The sequence below is a fragment of the Hesperophylax consimilis genome, chromosome 6 (assembly GCF_061612785.1).
Source record: "Hesperophylax consimilis isolate HC1 chromosome 6, BYU_Hcon_1.0, whole genome shotgun sequence".
NCBI lineage: Eukaryota > Metazoa > Arthropoda > Insecta > Trichoptera > Limnephilidae > Hesperophylax > Hesperophylax consimilis.
The window spans coordinates 34,710,676-34,735,937 of NC_142841.1; the positions used below are offsets into that span (position 1 = coordinate 34,710,676).

The 25,262-nt window shown below is 34.9% G+C and overlaps 2 protein-coding genes across 4 annotated transcripts in view; both read right to left on the reverse strand.

Moving 5' to 3' along the window:
* Positions 1-11,067, reverse strand: part of LOC149423260 (pyruvate kinase-like) — a 36,324-nt gene extending 25,257 nt beyond the window's left edge. The window contains exons 1-2 of one of the 2 annotated variants that reach the window (XM_089632620.1): positions 3,351-3,397; positions 2,707-2,922 (exon numbers count right to left, since the gene is read on the reverse strand). In XM_089632620.1, the coding sequence (XP_089488746.1) occupies positions 2,707-2,751 (45 nt within the window). In that variant the 5' untranslated portion in view covers positions 2,752-2,922; positions 3,351-3,397. Of the gene's footprint in view, positions 1-2,706; positions 2,923-3,350; positions 3,398-10,925 lie in introns of those variants that run through there. The other variant, XM_089632621.1, reaches the window with a different exon arrangement.
* Positions 11,068-15,808: 4,741 nt separating this feature from the next.
* On the reverse strand, positions 15,809-21,096 carry Usp1 (ubiquitin specific protease 1). 2 transcript variants are annotated; one of them, XM_089632934.1, is made up of 4 exons: positions 21,021-21,096; positions 20,428-20,673; positions 19,109-19,751; positions 15,809-17,913 (listed from the first exon to the last, which is right to left on the reverse strand). In XM_089632934.1, exons 1-4 carry the CDS (start codon positions 21,052-21,054, stop codon positions 16,758-16,760), a joined length of 2,079 nt encoding a protein of 692 aa, XP_089489060.1. In that variant the 5' UTR covers positions 21,055-21,096; the 3' UTR covers positions 15,809-16,757. The 2 variants fall into 2 exon arrangements, with proteins under 2 accessions (XP_089489060.1, XP_089489061.1); XM_089632935.1 differs by having other exon boundaries at positions 20,946-21,059.
* Between the last annotated feature and the right edge of the window lie 4,166 nt (positions 21,097-25,262).

The window sequence follows — 25,262 nt, forward strand, 5'->3', positions numbered from 1 at the left end:
AACCATCTAAGCGTCCCTTTCTTGATCTTACTCATTACGCTTACATCAGCCTTGCACTCTTTGCGGATATCCACATTCCTCACACGATCATACATGGTTTTACCACACATACGCCTCAGGGATCTCATTTCAACAGCATTCAATCTACTTTCATCCTTTCTTTGCCAGTTCCATGCCTCACTTCCATATATCAGGGTAGGTACCAGCGCTCCATTGTGGACTGCTAACTTCGCTTCTTTGGACAATTTTTTGTTAGCGCCAACTGCGTTCAGTCCTCCATTAATGGAGTTACCTGCATTTACTCTTCTTTCAATATCTCTGTCAGCCTTCCCATATCTCGTAAACATGCTTCCTAAATACACAAATTCATCCACCTGCTCCAAGTATTCCTCATTCACAGCTATATTGCACACTGTTTTCGTACTTTCTCTTTCAAACACCATTACTTTAGACTTACTTACATTCATCATTAACTCATTCTTCACGCATACTTCGTTCATCCTAGACACGAGAGACTGCAGATCATCCATACTATTAGCAATCAGCACCGCATCATCAGCATACAACAGGCAACATACTTTAAGATTACTCAAATTCGCGCCCAATCCCACCTCTTTCAATTCTTGCATACAATTATCCATGTATAGATTGAATAACCACGGTGACATTACGCAGCCTTGTTTAACACCTTTCGTGATATCAAACCACCCCGTAAAACCACCGTTCACCCTAACACATGCAACGCTTCCCTCATACAGAGACGCAATTGCCTGAGTCAGATTCGTATTCACTCCATACTTGGACAACACCTTCCATAGCTTTTTCTATGAAATGTAAATAGATAATAATAAATTGTGTGAATTTTTCTAAGGATAAAAATCTGTTGGACGTAAAAGCAACACGCGCTATTGTTTCTCTATCTGCACAAACAGGCTGAGACACAGCAACGCGTGGCATGGTACAGCCATACTCAATAAAATGTCACATATTTAGAGAAATTGAAGATACAAATTTTGCAAGGAGAAAAATTTGCAATTGCAAAATTTTGCATAAATGATATAAAAATACCCACCCGATCATCAAGAATGGATTATTTCGTTTTGCACTCGTGTACGGTAATGCTGTAATGCATCTGAGTACCTACCAAACTATAATTATTTATTTAAAAAAAAACTGAAACTGCGCGACGCCATATTGTAAATATATTTATTGAGACGCGCAGATTTTCGCCAACATTTTCATTTGGTAGGTGTGTTAATTTTTTACTTTTATCATTGTTCGGTTGTTCAGTGTGACCAGTGTAACCTACGCGAGACCTGCCATTAGTCATTATATCATCAGTCATTACATTAAATAAATAATGATTCAACAGTGAATAAAAACATTATGTCAGCGACATTTCGTAACTTCTAAGTACGTTTTTCCAGGTTCCATTTTTCCAAAATTATGAAAAAGATTTTCATGAATTTGATGCCTAAATAATTTATAATAGCAACAAAAAAGCTCTAGGACTTTTCATCTTTCACACGATAAAGAATAATTCATTTTTAAAAGAGTTTTGCCAATGGGTAAATCTTTTTTACTGTAGTAAAATGAACGTGTACTACTTAAATATATCCTTAATAGAACTTAAAGTAATAATGGATTGACAGAATTCAATTGGAGAAGCCAAACAAACATAACATTGATTGGTCAATCAATCCTGTCGAGAAGCTGTACTCGTATAACTCTTGTGGGGACAGTATTTCAAGTCAGAAAGAAAAAATTAACTGATTCCGTGTCAAGCCACAAAAGCTTTTCAGTGAGTCGTGATTATGTGGTGTTATTGATTCCTCGTAGTACTTATAGGTTTATGTTAAGTGTCGTCTACATCGAGCAATATGTACAGTCATATAAATTGACAGGAAAAACTTCTGGTTTTATTTAATGTGCCCCATATAAAATAAATCTCCTTAAGGAATTTAATAAAACAAAAAAAAACATCATAAGTACATAATATGTACACATATGTATAAAGGGGAGCGTCTATAGAGGGTTTTGTATTCTAATGAAAATCGACAGTTTTGTTCCGAGATTGATGAAATTTTATGCACTATAGATTGTCCTTCAAAACAATAGGAAGGTTACTTTCTAAAATATATTATTGACATATATATTTCTAAAAAAATCTGCGTAAAGCCCGGGCAACGACGGGGACTTCAACTAGTTATTTACTAAAACTCTTGCAAGGGGAATGCAAAAACAAAAAGACGAACTAAGATGAGCTTTCACTCACCTCGTAAAATTACAAATGAATGAATAAAGGCATATTCTATGTTTAAAATTTAAAAATATTTTTTCAGTTACGGTAGGTTCAGATGTGTAGGTCAAGATGGTTAGAATTATTGCAGGAATGGCAGTGAAAACCTATGCAAGTAATGCATTAAAATTTCAGATTTAAATAATGAGAACGGTTTATTTTTCGCATAGAAAAGTTTTATAAGGATTTTGCAGTTAATAAGCGTATATTTTCATAAATCCGCCCGCCACGAGGTCGAACACATAGTATTTTCGTAAACGTCAAAATCAGCAGGAAGGTGGAAATGTCGTATCGATTTTGAGATTTTCCTCCGGCGCCGCATAACCTAAATGTCAAAATAAGCGGCGGGCCGCCATCTCCCCACTGCGAAAATTGTAAAAATAACTCGCTACACTTTCTCTATTTACCTTCACGACCGAATCTCCGCTGTCGAAAGCTGTGGGCCACACCATTTTGACGGAAACTGTGCGAAAAGCCCGGAGAAAGACGACCACCGCTCTGCACTGGTTAAATAACACTTTGACGTAATTGTTCTTCAACTGCCCTTCAGAGCAATACCTCCCTCTCCCCCTGGCGCCGGAAAATCGCACTGAGAAAGTACCCACAGATTACATTTACACTTGCTGAAAACATGCACGGAAAATATGGAATAATCTAAACTCAGGTGAGCTTCAAATAAATAACTCGAATTCCTTTTATTTTCCTCCCCTAACTATTTAAATCTATTTTTCAAAACAATTATACCAATCATAATTTGAAAATAGAATAAAAAAATAAAATCAGTCGTAATTAAGTACTATTCACTAAAAATAAATACAGTAAATTGATACGTATAATTCTTTTCCCACAAAAAATAATAATACGAACTTCCCGTGTTTGAATTTCCCGATTTTCCGACCACAGACAATGGCCTGCGGGTGGCGATCGATATATTACATAACCTACAATTATTTGACAGGGGAGAAAACAAAATGGATGAAAGGTGACTCTATAATTAAACAGAATTTTTGAGTAAGTGATTCGGGGTGGCCTATTTTTCCTCTAAAATTACGGTATGTTATCCGTGCTCCCGCGCCGCGTTATTTCTACTGACAACAGATTGATATTACAAGCAACTAGCTATGGTACTGCATCTAACATCTCTATAGATTATTTAATACCAATGGTCTAATAATAAACCCTAGACTTGGATGACCGCAAGGCGGAAGTCGCGATATATTCCAATGAAATCTTTTGTAAAAAGTCATCGCGGAAAAGCGAGGCTACAGCGTTCTGACGTACTTTTGGCGGGAATGTGATTACGAAAGTGATAACACGTAATAATTTAGATCATAAATCACTATACAGTGTGCTTATCACCTCTTGATAAGAAAGAAACACCATGTTACCGGTTGCATACATTATATTAGAAACCATTGTTATGGTTTTTATACAAATATGCTATGATAAACCTCGATGCTTAATTAGACACTTGAAAAAGATAATAGCTATCATGGCGTGTATAATAATAATAATAATAATACAAGCATGTTTTACAAACATGGTAAAATCAGTATGGAAGTTTTATATACTAATATTATAATAAAAATCAATTGTAGAAGAAATCGGGGACGCCCGAAGAAGACATGACAGGACCAAATGAATCAAATATTTTTTTTTATAAAGAAATACAAACATCCCCAGGTTACGACTAACCTGACAATATTTGAAAATATCCTTCTACCATCACAGTAAGCGGAAAAGGTTGATTGTGTCGTGATGGAGGACTTAGCAGCCGAGGAATTGAACACACTACGCCTGGGTGGGATCCAGGCGCGATGCCAACTCAGCCACTGACCGGTTACTTGATTCGGGTCCGAATAACACACGGAGAACCACGAGTATGGCCGAGATATTGGAATCCTGTTAAAAACGAGATTGCAATCCATTTCATGATGAAATATAAGTCCATTCAGAATATATTGGAACACGAGTTAATGCAGATTTCCTTTTCCTGATAAATATAATGACGAAATTTTACGAACACGTGTTACACCGTCCTCATAACACTTTCGCGTTTTACTGTTACTTTGTTAGAAAACCTGTCAATTCAATCCTGCAGTCCAGTTTTCAACAGGAATACAAATAATTTGACCAGAGTTTTAATAAATTAACAATATTTTATATCAGTAAGTTTTCTCCGTACAGAAGAGTGCGTATGTATTATGTACAAGACGATATATGACGTTCGATGAAGCAAATATACCAAAGAGTTGTGGGTCTACCCTCTGTACTCAACCCTCCAAAACGGCGTGATGGTTAGCGCTATATGATATGTTTCTTCTATGACAACACACAAGAATCCCGTTGTCAGAAATCAGTGGAACTTTGGCTTCCCTGATTGAGAAATGCATTGAGGCGCAAATAAGTGTCAAGCGACGCGTCCGTTATGGACTGTGGTATTCAGTAGTTATATCATAAAATTAATCGTCATGTTATGGTCATAGGGTGTCTGTACCAAATGCAAATTAATGCTTACAAGTCCAAGTTAAACAGATAACCAATAATTCTACTTTTAACAACAATTAATAAATTACGTAAGTAGCCACTTAAGTTTGTTATTTCCACAGAACACAGAGAAGCAAAACACCGAGAGTTCCTCAAATGCGCAACACTTTATACCTAAATTATGTATTATATTTAACATAAAATAATTACAATATATTGAAAAAACTTAACATAGAGCGGTTGTTACTCCAACTGATATTAACTGTTACTGTATCTAATAGAATCATAAGGTTATGTACCTATGCATCTTGTCCAATAGTACTTTGAACTTATTTATTTTATTTTATTTATTTATATATAATATTTACAGTATTCACATAATTATTTATATTTGTACATGATACATTTCAAACTTATAACTATAATGTGTTGTGTGTAAGGTAGGTTTGAGAAGGTGAAACTGTATGTGATTAATATTGTATGTTTCGTGAAAACCTCACTAGGAGAACCTGTGCTGAGGTGTTTACGTGGTTATGTATAGGTGTGACAAGTATTTATGTGTTGTAGAAGAAAGTTTTTCATTTTTTACAAGTTTTAATTTTAATTTTTTTTTTTTTTTGGTTTTTGTAAATTGAATATTCATAAAATTTTAATAGTTTTTGTAAAATGAATATTCATAATAAATATGTAAAAAAAAATATTAATATAGGTATATTAAGGGCATATATTTGTATTGTAAGTGTGAGTAAGTTGGTAAAATCTCTAAAAACGTGTTTATTTATTATACACTTTTTATGGTTTAGTTATGTTTGGTTTGGAGTTATTATGTTTTGAAAAAATAAAATATCTTGGTTTTTGATCCAGGCTGTGTTATGTTTTTTGTGAACTGTAAAATAAGATTACATTATTTTATCTATTTCAACATTAATGTCAACATTGTATTGTAATAATCTATTGTTTCAGTCAAGTTTGTTATAACTGATAGAACTATCTGTAATTGTTGTTGTGACAAACTATTTGTATAAATATTTGGCATCTGACTTAGCCCAACTAATATTGATTTACCTTATAGACATTGATGGTTGTAACACATATGTAAGCACTGCAAGTCTCCTACGAGAGCTAATTTTATTAGATACAAAACAGTTAATATCGGTTGGGGCAACGTTACGCTCCTGGTGTAGACATTACTCTGTAAAATTAAAATAAATGAAGAACAAGTGAATAATAGTGTTCATTTGAAAGAATCCATAACAAATCAACATAATACCTAACTATATAGGTAGGTACCTACAGGTAAATCATAATAAATAGATTCTTGCTCCTGTAGTGGTGTGCTGTATCGTAGGACTACTGCGAGGTAAGAGAGGACTGCGTGCGGGTGTACCAAGCTAGTTCGAACCAGTTTGAACCACTGTCGGTATGCACAAATACATTTAAACATGCCCTCTTTAATATGATTTCCATGTGTTTAGTGTTTTCTATAACATCTACTGTTCCCTTATCTATTTATTCTATGGTCTATTTCATAGAACGAAAAGTAAACTCGATTCAACTTTGGGTTTCTATCGCATAAAAAAGTCTGTTCTCTCTGATCTATTTTCAAATATTCTATGAATAATGAATAGGTCAAGAATATAGAACAGATATGGTGTGATCCCAGCTTAATCAGTTCAGATTTTATTGTGATGTAAGTGGTTCAGATCGTCAAGTTTTATAACAAAATCAGAATCATAACATAGTGCGTTTTATTGATATTAATTATTATTCACTACCCATAACAAATTGGCAAATAATTAGGTACATTATTAAACGTACTATACACGCCGGTTTCCCGCTAAACCGGAAAGCGGGGCCAGGAAAATATTTTGTATTTTAATAGGTTCCTACAGACAGGCGCATAACATTAAATAAATTGGAGAGTTTATGTAGCTAGTATGTAGAAAATACGTTTGATGAATACACATATATACTCAATAACATTTAAATTTATGCAAATTTCCCTTTTCGAACAAACCCCATATGAAAAAAAAATATATATAAATATTTATGAGCTAATAATTTTCTTTGGACTGTTTATTTATTATTAATCAAAATCAAGTTAGATCACATCGTGTTTTGTTTGCGTCGTGGACGTTCTATATTCATTAATTTTGAATGTGCATTTTCTATGGCAAAACCACCACAGATCGTGCTGTGGAAAATGAACTTTTTTATTATAAATTTAATGGGTTTCACCCCATGGAAAATGAACAGACGAAGTCCGAAAACGGGTATCTAACTGTCAGTTTATTTTCTAAACTAATTCACTACCGACTGAAGGTCTCCGATGCATCTTACGTCTTGCATATTACATATCAATTATCATTTTATCATTACTACTATAATTATAATTATTATGCCACGAGTTATGACATGACGAACGAAGATACTAATAATAACAGTACAACTAAGACGGAAAACACTGTATCAGAGATGTTATATACCCGTGGTTAGGAGTTTGATGAAATTTGCAATTTCACGAGAAGGCTAAGTGATAACTGATACCAAGTGGGTACCTACCTACCTGCCAGTAATTTAAAACAACTTGTTTAGTGACCGATTACTGATTAGTGATTAGTTCCATTAGAGTAGGTACTGTAACCAGGCGAATGGATAAGAAATACATATGTGTGCCAGGGTCGCCTTTTCCAATTCATTTTTTTTTATTTAAAATTATTTTAATGCTGTTAAGCGATAACTGATACCTAAATAGGTACCCAACCCTTCCTCATCATTTCCCAACCCCTATAAATATTGTTAATTGATCAACCAATCCGTGATTTTTACAGACGTAACTTCTACTCGATTTATTTATTTTTTAATGTCGACTCGCTGGCAAATTATAAAATATTAGCGCAGATCCGTAAAAATCACGGGATATTTTAATTCCAATTTTGATATCGCTTGTCTGAATTGTTCTTCATACAACTAGTTTTGAAAATGATAATTAAATTCAATGAAAATTTGAGTTCATTAACGTTAATAATTTCACGCAGGCATAACGCATGTTACAGACAACCGAAATAAGTATTTTTGATCTTCAGGAATATATAAAAACCACCGCCATATTTTTTAATACAAGCCATGCTGTTTAAACTGCACTGACATGACAGTTCAAAAGACCCGTTTTCGAACTTCTTGCACTGGGTTTATCAGGTTTTAGTACAAAATCCTGCTAAACCCAGTGCAAGAAGGTATTAAAACGGCGGTGATAAGTGTTTTTCATTTTTACCTTGCATTGCATTCATTGAAAAATTTTTACCTCGTCAAAAAAGTTTAAAAACGGTTATGGTTATAAATGCTGATAACAATGGAAAGAAACAACATTATCTCTTAGCAACAAGGACAGAAGATACATGTTTATCAATTTTGCGAATGGACTAGATTAAAGTTTTTTTTTTAAATTGGTGAATAATATTTTTATACAATTGTTCCATCTGTGAAACCGGAAAGACTAATAATTCTAAATTTAATTATATAATAGCTTTATCACGATACAACGGTGCTATTTCCACTTACTGAAATTATAATTATTATCGTCATATACTTAAGGCGAAGCAATGCCAAATCACTATTTTGATTAATCTTTATAACGAATTGATGTACATTATGAATACCAAAAAATATGCTTTAGATAAATTGAAGGTTTTCCTATCGCTTCGATTGAGTAGAATACAAATAAAAATAATAATTACTCAATAAAAAATATAAATTAAACCACTAAAAAAAATATTTTTTCAATAGAAATGTATGAACGCATAAATCAAACAACTTTTAAAAAATACAGTATTATAGCTAAGATTATCCGTGACAGTTTCACTTGATTAACTTTTTATCTTTCTTATAAAAGTATTTACAAAATAAATAAAAACCAGTTTTTTGCTTGAAATCAAACGTTTCTAGACTCCTTTTGTCAAGCAATTGTAATGCCTATTACCTATGATATAAGGTATACCAAGAATATACACATTTTTGGCTTGTAGCTTCCTCTTAATTGTAAATTATGTCTTTCAGTAAAAGTTCCATAAAAGCGTTACACTAATCTCGGAAAAAACTATCGGGAAAACTTTATACTTTCTGTGGATTGGAAATTTTTATTGACTGTGTGTTATTTCCTGGAATATTGCGGTTCTTATCGTAAAATTAGGACACAATTTATGAGTAGGTGACAGATGGTAGCGATGTCCATAAACATGAGAATCAGCTGACGCTAATGGTGCAATCAGGGCAGAAATTAGCTAGATTTTCATAAATCTTTTTATGCTTTCATTTTGCTAATTTGTTCGGTTTTGGTAACAAACACCTATTACCCGAAGAGTCAATTTGTTTGCTTTTCGGAACAGCTCATAGAAATTGTTGCGTCCCTGTCATTGTGAGAAATATGATCTAAATAGTGTCAGAAGGAGAATAAGATTTTAATATAAAGCACGCTCTATATCCAAATGAAAAAGTTAACCACAGATGAATTATTGAGAAAATTTTCTGATTATATTTACGATTTGTCATTTATTTTTATATGAAACGATAACAAATTGATTAATTTTTATAATAAAATGTTTATTTATTGTTTCGTTATCACTGCTATCAGTATTTTTAGTTGTGTCTAGACGAAAAAACGTAAGGTGAGCCATTTTTAATACTTTTTTATGTATTTATTAAAAAAAAATCTTTTTTTTTTAATTGTTTTTGATATAAATAATTTTGAAAAGAACAGTAAATGTCACCGGAGACCAAAATTTCATTAGAATGTTTTACTACTAATAATGTCAGGAATCACTGGTCAAAGTAAGTCAAGCACGTCTCGTAACATACTGTATTTTATAGAATATCTTTTTTTTCTGATTTTCGAAGAGTTGAAAAAGCCTTGTGAGTATTTGACTTTTAATTTGACCTCTAGTCACGGGCGTACTGACTGGAATTATAAATATTATTATAATCATTACCTATTATTCGGTGGATTTTAACTTATAAAAATTGCTTTAAATTTAGCTAGAGCATAGAGAAAACTGGAAATAGTATTTTTATGGGAAACTCGACAAAGGGTAGCTACCATATAGGAAAAAAATAATTTATTATTTTTTTACTATTTACCGCCGCACACATGTAACCACTGGCATTGAATGTGTGCAGACTTCAAACGTGTTCGTAAATAATTATAAATTAAATAATGTAGGCCGTGAAAAAAAACTACGCCGGCCGCCGACAGCTACCTACCTACACGTCGTTGATTCATGCTTTGACAGATATGGAGACAAAGCGGGTTATATGCTGCTACGAAATTTCGCAAGTAGTGACGGACTAGACTCGTTTTAATTGCAATTTAAAAAAAACTATGTTCAGCAGGCGATTGTCGTTTTACCACCTGAAATATATAACTTTTGATTCATGTATTGGGTGTTCTTATTAGATTCTAAATAAATTCATTGAAGACATTGACAATAGTACATAATAACAAAACCATTTTAAGTACCTACCTACGCGCTTCTAGATGTTTCTGCAAAATAAACAGTATAAAGCAATACGATTGAGCACGTCACAGTAGATAAAGTATGCCAAGAGCGAGGGGGATAAATGATTTGTTTCATTGTTGAGCATTATAAGGGGGAATAAAGTATTCGAGTTCGAACCGCACCCTACGGTTTATGCTTTTATCCTTCACGCCGCTGCTGCATGGATGGGATAATCTACGTATGGCTGGAATAAGTATCAGAGTGCCAGAGAGAAGTGTCTGCGTGTGCGTACACTGCTGACGGAAGTGTCGCGATACTTTTTTAAGTGACAGAACCTAGAACAACGTCAAATTTCGCAAAATATCTCATCTGCGACTCGCTACAATAAATATTTTAAGATGAATTAAACTAGCCTAATGTATTTTTTTAAATAATGCAGTAAAAATATTCGCCAGAAACGCAGAAAAATTACATAAAGTACCCGTACAAAAATAGACAGCGGAGAAACAATAATCCTTCAGATATGTAAGAATTTACAAAATCTTGTAAAAGTTGCATAACTTTGCGGTGTAACACACTATATTCGAGTAAATAAAATATATTTCTGTCATGGTTTGTCGAATTAATATTGTTTATGGATATCTTACCTTAGACATGATCGGAAATGTATAATAATATTACTTGAAGATCGGACACGCACTCACCACAGCGGATAAAAACGAACTGTTTTACAGAATTCACCGGCAGCTGCCGCGCCGTTATGGAAGGGCAAATGGAAGGTCACGCAACTAATTTGCAACAATTGCAAATAAATTAAATTAAAACATTTCACAATTCATCTATATTTTTTATTAAATCGATTTGACTCCCGTCAGATTAAGAATATTAAAAAATAATAATAATTAAATGGACTGTAGCCATCTATGTATTATTTTAGTCAATGACTGTAGCCTATATACCTGCGTTCTTTTGACCTTAGGAAAATGTTTAAGTATTTTTAACCAATGAAAAGTTTAGTCAAATGAACTGTTGACCCCAAACTTTTCCGACGCTTTTAAACACAATTGGAATAAAACATTGAATTGTGAAAAGTACTCAGAAAAAAGTTTAATAGGTAATCTTTATTCATATTGAGATTTCGCAGAACAGAAGAGTGATTCATTTTTTAATCACTCTCAATGTAGCTGTACCCCGCCACACATTGTTGTGGCTCAGTCTGTCTGTGCAGATAGATAAACAGTAGCGCATGTTGTTTTTACGTCCGACAGATGGCGCTGTTTTTTCAAAAAAGCATGTTTGTCCAACAGATGGATTTGACAGATTTTACAAAAAAACATTATTTTACATGTCACAGGTGAGATGTATTTGAATGCAACATTGTGTCAAATTTCAAAGCAATTGGTGAAGAACTTTTGGAGATTTAAGATTTTAAATAAAAAATTTCATATTTATATAAATGGATGGATAGATGACTTACGAATTCCTTTAGATGCAATTAATAAAAACACAACCTGTGAAAAAAACTCTTATGTAAGACCGCACAAGAATCACAACTGCTCCTAACCTTATGGAGTCGGTGAGACTATGGCATGCCTAATTGGGGTATGTTGTGAGGCTGAAGGTAGTGGGAAGGAGATGGGGAGGAGGAAGGTGGGGGGGAGTACCTGGCTATTCAGATCTGTTCACCAAACACGGCTAAAGAAATTGTTTCAAGCAATGTTTCAATCCTATTCTATTTTATTTTTCTTCTATGGTCAGTTTTAGTGTTTTTTTTTCATTGACCTCTTTCATTTGAATTCTTATTCCAATTTATACTCATTAAACTTTTCTATTCGTTTTATCTATGCGGGGAAGATGTTGTGAAGTTTTGTTTCTTTGTCGGATACAATGATACTGTAAGAAAATGCTTTTATATTTATAATGAAATTCCAGTGTTACAAAGTTTATTATCATTAGGTTTGGCATTTCCATAACACGAGTGAACAATTTATACACAATTGAACTCTTCTGGCTACATGTATTCAGTTCGAAGTGGTCAGTTGTAACAATTTATGGGTAGGTCCAGTGGCAGTTCTGAGAGTCTCCAGAGTCTGCACCAAAAGGAATGAATTGTTTAAACAAAAAAGTAATTAACAAATAGGCATCCACTCCACATCATGCTTTGAAGCTTGCTTGTAAGCGACCATTAAAGTCTATTTCTCAGTGTGCAGAACCTACCGCGTACTTACCGAGGTATAATCCGAGTTGTCCCTGTAAGCATTTTGGTTCATTTTTTGGATTTCTTGCTCGATCGTAGACAATCTGAGAGCCGCGCATGTGTATGTGAATTTCAAAAACCACGGAGACAGTTCGATGAATCTCCTCGTAATAAAATACTGAACTGTTTGTTTTAGTTCAAGAAATTTACCTAGTTATGGCGGGAATCGCTCGCATTCAAATTAAGTTCGATGATAATCTTGCAAGATATTGTGTTTTTTTATTATATCGAATTATAAATTAGTATACATCTATAGAAATTTTAATTTCTTTTGTGTCGAGACACCTGATTAGGTGGCATGACGTGTCCATGAACATTATTTTTTGAGAAATTTTATATATTCTCAGAGTAGTGTGATTTCAGTGCGGTAGTTATACCAAAAAAATGACAGTCTCCATGAAGAAAGTGCTCGAACCGCTGCTGGGTAGGTCATTTAAGTTAAGACGTGATGTATGCATCCGATTACAACATAATAGGTATTAATTCATACACAGTAACTTACTAAAGGAACATCTTACGAATTAATCTCCTTTCATTATAGAACACACAATATTTATGAAAATAAATTTATTAAATGGTATTTTGTCCATATTATATTACATACAACAAAAAGCAATCAATGTCATTTATTCATTCAACTAGAAGGATGGTCCATCGTACATACATATTTGCATTGAATAAAAATGTAACAGTTCAAATAGCTTAGGAAAATACATTTTGCCGTTTACAGTATTATACAATGTGGTATTTAAAATATTATTTATACAACAGAATTCAATCTATTTTGGAGTTTGGTGGGCAAGTATCCAGATATCCAGCAAGTACCCAGGTATCCAGCAAGAATCCAGGTATCCAGCAAGTTTCCAGGTATCCAACAAGTATCCAGGTATCAAGCATATATTATGTGTTAATTATCTAATCTGAACCTTTGATTTATTCCTACAGATTATAAAAGTTGTATTATAATGCCTTTATCCGGTCATTGTTAAAATTTTTTTGATTTGAAGCCGAGTAGATGAAAGCAATACATATTAATTATATTAAAGTGATCTTACTTAGTGTCTGACTGAACGCAACCAGCAAACGTTTAACCGATGTTATAATCGTGTTAAATCCTACTTTAAGTGACTTTAATAATTAGCAAAACCACAGATTTATCAATTTCCTCCTTTACCACACCACTCATCATGCATAGTAGTCCCAGAGAGAGATGTCATATGTCATCGACGATAGTCCTCTTCCTTCTCACATGAAAGGGAGTATGAAGGGAATATTAAAACAAAAATCAGGAAAGATACTAGAATGATGATGTCACATATAACCTTTCTCTGGGAATGACTGACGGATTGTTTAGTGAAATAATAACTCTTAAGTAGGTAAAAACAGTGATACATTTGATATCTAATGGTACGTATACATTTGCGAACTGAAATGTTAGCCAAGCCATGAATTAAGGGAAAGGAACAAAGCGACAACAACACGGCGTTTCACGTTTGCAGTTGCTTTATTCCTTTCCCATTAGTTGAGGCAGTTCGGCTCGCCTATGTATACGTAGCATAATGTCGAGTTAGTCCTAAAATGAATTTTGAGTCATAACTAATTTCATTATAATTTGTGAAGATTATTAATTATATTTTTGTACATACAAATATTTGAATAAGTGAGAGGTACAAGGAATCAGGTGTTTTCTATGGAAGACGGCTTAGTAAAAATAAATCAATTGTTAACATCATGTGTACGTTGGAATGTTCTAAAGTTTCAGCGAAAAGCTTCGGTTTGCAAAATAGCAAACACAGTAATTATTATTATAATATTATTAATTATTATTTTTTGTAATTATGATTTTCAAGTAAGCATTACAGAACTAGAAAAAAAGTACACATTGTCACTTCCTCAAAATCTCTTACTGCGTCATATTTTCAAATTTTAAAAATTTCTTGAAATACCATATCAGATTGGGAATGTGTCTCCTAAAGAAAAGGAAAAAGACGTTAATTGTTAATTTTCTACATCATTATTTATACATACATGTTTACATTCAAAGTATTCCAAGTATGTAGCTTTATTTGGATCAAAACCCTATTATTTCAAGTTGATATCATTTTTTTAAAGTGTACAATAATAACATACAAAGATACTTGATTAACAATTTTCATGCATCTTTTGCTTTACTTTGAAAATGAATGAGTCTAAAAAAATCACATCTCTCAATATTGAAGGCTTTATGAAGTGATAGGTTTAAAAAAAATTTTACACACCTAAGTTATATTTATGAAAATATTAATATGTATTCATTTTAAATCATTACTATTTGTCGTTAAAAATCCCCTACTGTGGTACTGGGATAATTTAAAAATATACTTTTTGAATTGCATTGCTAAAACTTACACTAATTGTTCATGCAAGATTCGCTAAAATAAATAATATTTGTTTATACAAACACCATTGTGATGTTAATACAGAAACTGTGATGAATTATTGCTTATTATTAAATATTTATGTTGAAAAATGATCTTATTTTATTACGTAATTAATTTACTTTGTGTTAGGTACCATTTTTTAAAATTATATTACAACAGTGAAAATATTCGTGATCGTTCATAACGACTTAGTGAAATGATACTGACATTTTATAATATATAATATAATAATGATAACAATAAAGAATGCTATAGCCATCGTCTCTTTATTGAGTAGAAAAGCTCATAGTATATTGTATAAGTTCAATATTTAAATGAAAAGAATGGAAGCCGGACAACATTAAATTTAATTACATTTTGAGAATTATTTACTTTTTGCCTAGTACGAATAATATTGTAGAATTAAATTTGCTAAAAATATTACCTATGTTATGTATGTATATCACTTTTAAAGCAAACTTCGTTTATAATATATATATTAGTGTGAGAATAGTACTAGAATACCTCGTCTTTAATGTTTTCCCGTCTCCACCCAATTCAACAAAAATAATAATTACAATCAACAAGTCAAAATATGCCATATTAACTATTTGTGTAGGAAAAGCAGATTTCCGGGCCAAAGGAAGCCAACATTTCTGGCCTTGAAGCAAATAAGCAGATATGATTTAAGATTCACAGCCAACCGCCTGATATTGGCTGTTTTGTGGGTATTAAGTCTCACTCTCAGTTGTGCAGGACCAGCTTCTGTCAGTTGGCTCATCCCATAAACAACCAACATACAAGTAAGCAGTGGAATTAGTAAAAACTTGCTTTGCAGATTAAAATTGTTCATTATGACTACGAAATTCTTTAAAAAGAGTGAATGTGTGCAAATAATACAAATAAATAAGATATTACATATTTGCACACAGAATAAGAATATACTTCAATTTCAACTCCCTTTATTTATACATATTACCAAGTTATTTTTGATCTAATTCAAAACATTGAAATCCCATTAATCCGTCACACACACTCTCTCATTATGAAAATAAATCAATATAGAATTGTAATCATTCAACAATCATTCCCATTACAAAAAATAAAGAAATCCCATTGATCCAACAATCACACCCATTAAGAAAATCTATCTATCCACATTTATAAAGAGGAGTACCCAGTGTGGGTTTGTTTTTTTATACAAATCTAGTTGTATTCTGAGATTGATGAAAATTTGCACACTTGACCTTCAAGACTGAAAGGCCACTGTCTACATGAGATTTCGAAAATCACCCCATCCCCTTTTACCACCCCTGAACTTGATACTTCTTGAAGAGATTTGCAAGCTTGACTTTCAAAATAAGAGGAAAACTACTGCCTACAACTGTCGAACTCTGCATAAAGCCCGGCCAACGCAGGGGACTTCAACTACAACAACCAATTTCCATTATGAAAAATAAATTAATATAGAAATCCCATTGATCCAACAATGACGTCCATTATAAAAAATAAATCGATATAGAAATGCCATTGATGGAACAATCACTTCATTAAGAAAAATAAATCAAGATAGAAATCCCATTGATCCAACAATTATTTCCATTATGATAAATAAATCAAGATAGAAATCCCATTGATCCAACAAATATTTCCATTATGATAAATAAATCAAGATAGAAATCCCATTGATCCAACAATTATTTCCATTATGAAAAATAAATCAAGATAGAAATTGCATGGAGTAAATGGATCTCCCACAAGGTATATTTAAATATTATACATTTAGTGTAAACCTTACATTTACAAATACATCGTATACTCAACTACTGTTCATTATCTGTTCTTACATAAAATAGAAGATATGGAGTAGACGCTGACCTAATTTTAGGTTTAGAGGAAAGCAATTCGTCAAATTCCTCATTGGATATTGGTTTCACAGTTTCGTCATCGCACATTAACCAGACGCTCTGGTCAGGGCAGGACGCCAGGTCCTCGGCAGACCAGAGTCCCGGCTGATGGCCGAGGCGGATCCCGCAGCAGTCCAGGCTCGAGCAGAAGCTTGTGTCGCTGGAGGCCCCTGCCGCAGGTGCCACCAACTGAGGGACCCTTCTCTTCACAGGTTGGCTCTTGTCAGTGGCTGAAGCGCCGTTGTTCTTATTCCTAGCAAACAGGTTTTTCATAAAATTAGATTTCTCGTTAGAGTTTGAAACAACGCAGTTTTTACTGTCTCTCTCGCAGCAGATGTAGGGGGCGGAGTAGTCTGCATAGTTAGCGCGGGTGTACGCGATGTAGTGTCCGCCTGTGAGGGTCTGGCCCAGGTGCATGATGACGCTGTAGAGGCTGTACTGGTGCGGGCGCTGGCTGGCCGGCAGCAAGCAGCACGTGTCGCAGAAGCAGGCCAGTCGCAGCGGCGTGGGCATGTGCGCAGTCAGCTTCTCCATCCCACCGCTGAACCTCTTGAGCTGCAGTACCACAAGGCGCGGCAGGGTCTCGTACGTCACCTGGCGGCGAGCCTCGTTGTAGCGCGCGCACTGGTCGCACCAGTACTTGTTCTGGTCGCGTAGACACTCGCTGGTGACGCAGGCGTTCTGGTACACGGCGCTGGGGTCCACCGTCCGTTCACTGTCCGAGCGCTTGTCTTCCGGGATGGGAACTGATATATCGCACATTGTCTGTTTACGTTCCGTTACCATTTCACACTCTAAACAAGTTGTCCGTAGCACGGTAGTTCCTTCAAAATCTTCAGCCACAAAATCGAAACCTAAATTTTTACACCACTCGTTGGACGGTGGTGCCGTCTCTTCTTCCATGATGGTGGGAGATTTGCCATTGGTGTCTTTAGTCGGGGAATCCACTTTACCGGTTTTAGCCTTTTTCTTATTTTTCCAAGATTTCCTTATAAGTCCAAAGGTCGGCTTGGAAGATCCTAACACAGCGCCATCGCTGTCTGCAGGTGGTGAGTTTTCTGTTGGAATGATCCTGAAAGAAAAAACACCGTAATTAATAAATGGTGCTTATGATCACTGATCTTCTTATCATCTCAAAGTCTGACCAAATTTAATAAAAATAACGTTAAAGTAGTAAGAGAGAGGTTATATGTAATGTCATTGTTCTAGAATCTTATATATTTTTCGTTTTTACACAATGGGTGTGAGGAGGAAGAGGACGATCATCGATACATACAACCATTCTCTGGGACTACTTTAATAAATGTACATATTACTTAATCTCATTTGGATTCTTATTTGGAGAGAAGATTTACTTATTTTAAAATTTAAAACAACTAAATTACTGTTAAACAGAATGCTGCCTGCTAATTTAATAATAAAAATAACATAATAATAATTTAGACTTAATAAATTTCACAAATTTAATCTTTGGAATTGTGATATAAATAACTTTTAAGAATAGCACTCACAATCTTTATCATATCTACTTTTATAACACAATGCCAATCTTCACCAAAAAAAATAATTATCAATTATTATTGTTTGTACTTTGGTAAATAATTAGAAACAATGCAGAGAATATATTTACACGCATGTACTCAATATTGCAATAAAAATTATTTTTCTATAATATTGGTAGAATATGACTGGACTTGGATTACTATATAATATATGAAGTTAAAATTTGTGGTTGTATGTATTTTTGGATGAAAAATTTGAAAAAACAAAAAAAAATTAATCTCGACAACAGCGCCACCTACCGAATTCAAAACTATCCTATATTTCAAGCTGTTACCAATCATATACATTCAAAAAATTTCATTGAAATAGGTTGGGCGGTTTCGGAGATTAGCGTGTATGAACACAGTGACATGTGATTTTTACACATGAAGAAGAAAACACAAGCATATAATACAAGCCGCCCGCCCCATTAGGGATAGATGGTAAAAACATAAACATTCATTTCATTACATTCTTTTCCACTTTTTTGTAATAAATATAATCTCAGTGAACAGTTTATAAAAATTTCCAGAGATGATACTCTTCAGTGTCGCCTTGATTAGAGACCTCAAATCAGAAATAAATAGCTTTTAGCTGTGTTTATTGACCAGATTTGAATAGCCAGGTACATCAACCTTGCTCTCCCCTCCTCGCTTGTATTCCCCAACTTGGGTTTGCCATAGTCCCGCTGAAAGCAGGCACATAAAATAAAATAATAAAATTACCCATTGGGAACATCAGGTTGATGATTAAAGCGCTGCTGCAGAGAGCGACACGTCTCCCTGATGCTGTCCAACACACACATGAGCAGCTCGTGGGCATCCTGCTGCTGGTTGCCCTCGAAGATGGGGTTGACGTTCCTCAGTGCCGTGAGGAAGGTCTCGGCCTGGTAGGGCTCGGAACTATCCCTCAGCTCGGCGGCGTGTAGCCCACAGTACATCTCGTGCATCTTCTCAGTGGTGATCTGAATCTTGCTCTTGGCGGTGGAGGAGTCTGGTGCGCAGTGCAGGCCCTGCAGCGAGGGCAGGTCCTTGGAGCTCCAGGAGCGGGAGCCGGTGCTGGCGAGGTTGGCGAAGTTGCGGCCCAGCGAGGAGCTCTTGGCCTTGGCCTGGCCAAGACGCTGCTCCGCGAGGGCCAGCTCGCCCACCAGATGATGCAGGTTGTGCAGGAAGCTGGGCGTGAATCGCAGCGTGTACAGGATGCTGTTGAGGAAGCAGGTGTTGCCGAGGTTGGACAGGGTGGCTATGGGCGGCCGGCCCTCCGTGCCCTTCCTGTGGCTGCCCCCGTAGCTGTTGGCGGACTCTGTATGGTAGCCATTTAACATTTCGATCCTCGGCTGGCCCGTACTAAGAACTACAGAGTTTCCTTCTGGAAAGTATAAATATGAATTACAATAGGAACATTGACAAAATGGTGTTAAAAATTGACATAATGCTAACCTACTTATAGCCACTATCACTATCCAAATCAGAATTAATTCAATGTTTTGTATAAATCTACCATTAGAAGAAGAACTAGGATTAGCATAATGGTTGTTTATCAGTTGGGTAAAATTTAAAAAAAGTTTTTTAGTAAGACCCCGTATTTATGCAAGTTCTTAACCAAATTTGATAAATTAACCTCATTAATAAGTTAATTGATAATTATCTGATCAATAACTTGCTAAAAACTGTTAATGATAACAAAATACAGCCAGGAGGGTAATTTATTGAATTGTGACATGCCCAATCAGGTAATCCTGTTTAATTGATAAAAGCATATTATCAAAGACCAACCTTCCACAGTTTATTTGGGTGTATAAATAAATTAGGAATGTTGTTATTGGTAAAGATTAGTTATAATATTTCATCATAATAGATTAGGAAGATTTTTCATGGATATTTATATTAATTAGAAGTCAAGTGTGATTAAAGGTGCTCATTGATGATATACATCACTTTGAAAGATAGAAATGATAGGTAACATATTCGAAATGTAAGCAATAAGGTTAGGGTAACTTTACAGCTCTACATATTTACGAGGGGCTTGACAGTAAAATTCTCACCTGAGGTTTTGAATAACTTGGAGTTAGTGTTGAAGGGCTTTTCCTCCAAAGGCCGCTTGATCCCCGTGGTGAAGCTTTTGGGCAGCTGGAGTTTGGAAGGAATATTTTCTCTCAGATGTTCCTTCTCCGAGGGAGCACTGTCACTTGAACAACTCCCCTTTCTGTCATTTTTAGTCAAAGATAACTTTTTCCCTACTCCTTTCTTTTTATCTAGAAGGGTATAGCTCACGTGCATCTTCAGCACACCTACAACCACAAAATCCACGGTAAAGAGGCATGAAAATTGCAATGGCAGATTCGCAACACCAAATATAGGTTAACTAAAGTGTCACTTGTGTGGGCATCATATGGAATTCCTAAAACAGTTACCGCACTCTCCGTACTCTTCTCGAGCATAAGCAAATCATAAATACAATACATGTAAAACGATGACAAGTTATGAAAATAACCAGTAATGAATGGTCGACAAAACGAAAAGTGATGATCACAAAAATAAAAAGCTTTAACCAAATACTCACATATAAAAAAATAAAAACTTATATGCCTACATGATAGAAGCCCTTACATAAATTTTAAGAATAAACAATTATTACCGGGCGCTGACTTGATGTATCGCCATTTTGGCATAAAATCAGTTTATTTATGGTAAAATCTGTGGACAAAAATCACCGTTGAAAATCTATACAACGATAATCAATCTCACGAATTCAGTCTATGGTCATTTACGGAAGTAGGAACTTAAGATGTAGTCCAGTCAGTGGGGAGTTTTACCTTGCAAAAGGTTAGGTAGTAGCGATTTTGATATATGTTGTTAAGATTGGGACTCTAAAGAAAAAAAAAAGTTTTCGACCTTGGGAGGGTCGAGCTCGATCCGCCATCTTGGATTGAAGGTGCCAAAATTTGTTTTTTTTTAAATAATTGTGAAGTGGTCGTTTTTACAACCAAATTGTTGAACGCAAATTTAAAGACAACTAAATTACCTACATTTTTTGTAGAGAGTTTTTTTTTGTAAGTCTAATAGGTAACGAGTTACAGTGGCGGAAATGTGAATATTTTTTAAAAAAAGTGATGAAATTCCCAACTTTGTAATTTTTGCGGGTTATTCATTACATAATTATAATAATTTTGTTAACTCATTTCCACACCACCATGAGGTAGAGAACATTGCGCATTTTTTTTATTGTGGTATCCCCAGTAGGTCAAATCCACAGATATACCAGCGTTATGCTACAGTAAATTATGTTACATTACTGTGAATTATGTTACTATAAATTATGTTACTTAATAACAGTCTTCGTCATCAATGTCATCATCTAACTCATTGCCTGTGATATTTGGGCTTCCATTGACAAAATCTCTTCTTCTTCGTCCTCGACATCGACGTGAACCTCTGGCGAATTTCGGCATGTTTGACCATTACAGCACCCACATACAATAGAACACTTCAATCCAGCTTTCCTGCAGCCACATGCAACGCCGCATCCTTTTTTACAATTGCATGAAATAAATTTTAATAAAGTCTCGGGTGCTGGTTTCTTTGTCATTCTTACTGGAACAAGCCCGTTGATGTCACGTTTCCAGGCCCAGTTTTCTGGATTTTTTTGGATTCCATACCATTTTTGGACTTGATGGTACGTTCTAAATGCTTGGTACCGTGTAGCGTCGTTCGTTGGTGGCAAAGAGGCAAGATTGAATTTGCTTTTTGTTGTCGACTTTGCGAAACGTTTGTAGAGGACTTCTTCCAAGGTTTCCTTATCCATGTCACCCCCGTATAAAGCAACAAGAAAGCGTGTTCCTGCAACTGCTATGTCTTTTGGTGTTGCATCATGTTGTTTGAAGATTCTTATCATGGCATTGAGTCTTGTGTCGTTTTGCACAAGCGAACAAAATTTATTTTTTCCTTGGTTGAAGAAGGACGATGTTGTATCGTAGCCGCTAAAGGCATGAAGAAACAGAATATTCTCAGCCGCCTCTTTGTATTTCACACTATTCGCGGAATACAATCTTTCAAAAGTTTTGCCTCTACCGGGTTTGCGAAGATATATACTATTTTTTTGTGGTGCTAATGCTGTCATGCTGTCAGCAGAACTAGGAGATCAACGTCTTCGCCAATAATGAAAACAGCGTCATATAATGAACACAAGGAAATCGCAGTATTGACAATCAACTCATCAGCATCTTCTTCAGCCTGCTTAACTGTAAAATCATCCTGTATAATTTGTTTTTTAACATCGAAATCAGACGGACTTTGTTATTTTCATTGGCTAAAAATCGTTCTTGTGAAACATGAACTGGCATTGTTTCGTCGAAAAGAACATCTGCAGACATGTGCTTCTTCGATCGGCGAAGTCTTTCTGCGGTTTTCGTATTTTTTCACCATCATCAAGCGGATATCCATCGAAAACAATGACTGCATATGATCCATAGTGATTTCTTACATAGTGAACGTACTTCTCGCAAATTGACCCAAAATAATCATTCTGATTCCATACAACTTTATGTAAAAGATATCCTCCATCTACAACATTAATTTTGCTACCTTCAAGTTGCACGCCTTCTGGAAGTTGTTCAAAAACACCATAAAATGATGATTTCGTACCTTTGCGCACGAGCACACTGAGTGACCGAGCATCCAGGCAACGTCCTGTAACCACCCCGACTCAATCAGTGTTGCCAAGTCAGCTGTAGACTAGGATCCCACTATAACAAATCAACGTCATCGAGCACACGGATGATGCTATATAAGTATATTGTAACGTAGAAATACGTTAAAATGATATTGTGTAATATGTTCGTACAAAATTTATCAAGAAAACTGGAGTTTTACAATTTTTTGTCAAAATTTTCTTCTTTCAACCGCTGTAACTCATTACCTATAAGACTTACAAAAAAAAACTTTCTACAAAAAATGTAGGTAATTTAGTTGTCTTTAAGTTTGCCTTCAACAATTTGGTTGTAAAAACGACCACTTCACAATTATTTTGAAAAAAACAAATTTTGGCACCTTCAATCCAAGATGGCGGATCGAGCTCGACCCTCCCAAGGTCGAAAACTTTTTTTTTTCTTTAGAGTCCCAATCTTAACAACATATGTGAAAATCGCTACTACCTAACCTTTTGCAAGGTGGAGCCCTTTTTTATCCCCCACTGACTGGACTAATGACTAAAAAAAACATTTTCATCACGTGACTTTTCAACACAAAAATGTTTATCATATGATGATTAATCACGGTAATAAATAAGAACGGTTATGATTAAGAACGATCGTAACTAAGAATAGTGATTTTTAAAAGCATGACATATTCAGCACAATTTGCCAGTTACTCTACGCGAGTGGTACCAAGGTCACCAACTACCAATATGCCAAACAATACCAAGTTAATTGTCACTGACGTGCGTCCGATCACGTCAGACTAAAACCCTTTCCCCCAAAATGTGTTCTTCAGTCAATTTATTCTCTATGTTACGCATAATAAAATGCTTAATTGGGACGATTCACCCTTTTTGGCGCGATATCGAGGTATGTCAACATTTCTCGCTTCAAATTATTACGGCTGTATTTAAAATTGAATAAAACAAAGTTAGTTAACACATCCAGTGAAAGAATAAATGGTAATTATTCGGAAATGCTGGCCACGGATAATACGAAATATTTTAAAATAGAACCTTCTGATTTACCTTAATTACTATAAAAGGAAACTCACTGCATTTGGGAAATTTTTAATTTTTATTTGTATTAGGTAATTCACCCTAAATATTTAGGTATGTTTTATAAATAAAGAAACACTGAAAAAGGGTAAGGTTATTGTAGGTTAGGTTAGGTTAAGTTGTGTTCGCACAAACAGGTCTCCAACTCATCTTGGAAGGAGTTTTATAAATAATAGGTTCTTTAATATTAATCAGGGATTTATTCATATTCCGCGTATTATATTAGTGACTCGATAGTTGAACTAACTAGAAGCTTGCTAATTGGAATCTGGGCCAGTGAGATTGTCTGAGAGCCTTCGCACTGTCTATGGCGACAACTGGCCACTGGCTCCATCTTGCGGACTTCCCCCCAAGCTCTACGCACTGCCATCTGTGCTTGCATCTACAAAGCTTCCTAACAGTAAGGTTGGGTTATTATAGGTTAGGTTATGATAGGTTGGATTATTATAGGTTAGGTTAGGTTGGGATAGGTTAGGTTATGTTAGATTATGTTGCGTTATGATAAGTTAGGTTAGATTATTATCGGTTAGGCTAGGTTAGGTTGTGTTATTATAGGTTAGGTTACGTTAGAATAGGACAGTACAATTAGGACACTGCACACTCGTGTGACAAATCTCAACCGTGTTCAAATGTTGGGCGACTATTCCCCGGTGTTGAAATGATCAATTACGCTAATTCTTCTCATCAGTTTCCATTGAAATGCCGATAAAACAGGGACAACATTCCTACCTTATGCCTGTGCTATAAAGGTTGCAATCTGTTTGTTAAGATAGGGGAATCTAACAAATGGAACTAGCGTTTCTGCATAGAGTTGAAAGGTTTTTGAGCTTCAGACCTGAGGTGACTGCCAAATTCAACATTGAGGCCCACTTGCGATTTGTACAGGGTCTGCACATAGTTCCACAGCCGAGCTCAAGAACTCGAGAGCGAGTCATTAAATAGAGTTTGGCCATAAATAAACCAACCTTTGTGTTTGGCATATTGGTAGTTGGTAGAGTAAATATGGAGTAACTTCATAAATAAACCACTCACAGTAACTGGCAAATTGTGCTGAATATGTCATGTTCTTAAAAATCACTATTCTTAGTCACAATAGTTCTTAATCATAGCCGTTCTTATTTATTACTG

Bases quoted from the DNA above. Each gene is read 5' to 3' on its own strand.
- Usp1 (XM_089632934.1), bottom strand. From the start codon at position 21,054: ATGCCAAAATGGCGATACATCAAGTCAGCGCCCG. The intron at 19,752-20,427 runs GTGAGAATTTTA...TATACTTTCCAG, and splicing joins CAAGTTATTCAAAACCTCAG to AAGGAAACTCTGTAGTTCTT. The intron at 17,914-19,108 runs GTAATTTTATTA...TTTTTCTTTCAG, and splicing joins CAACCTGATGTTCCCAATGG to GATCATTCCAACAGAAAACT.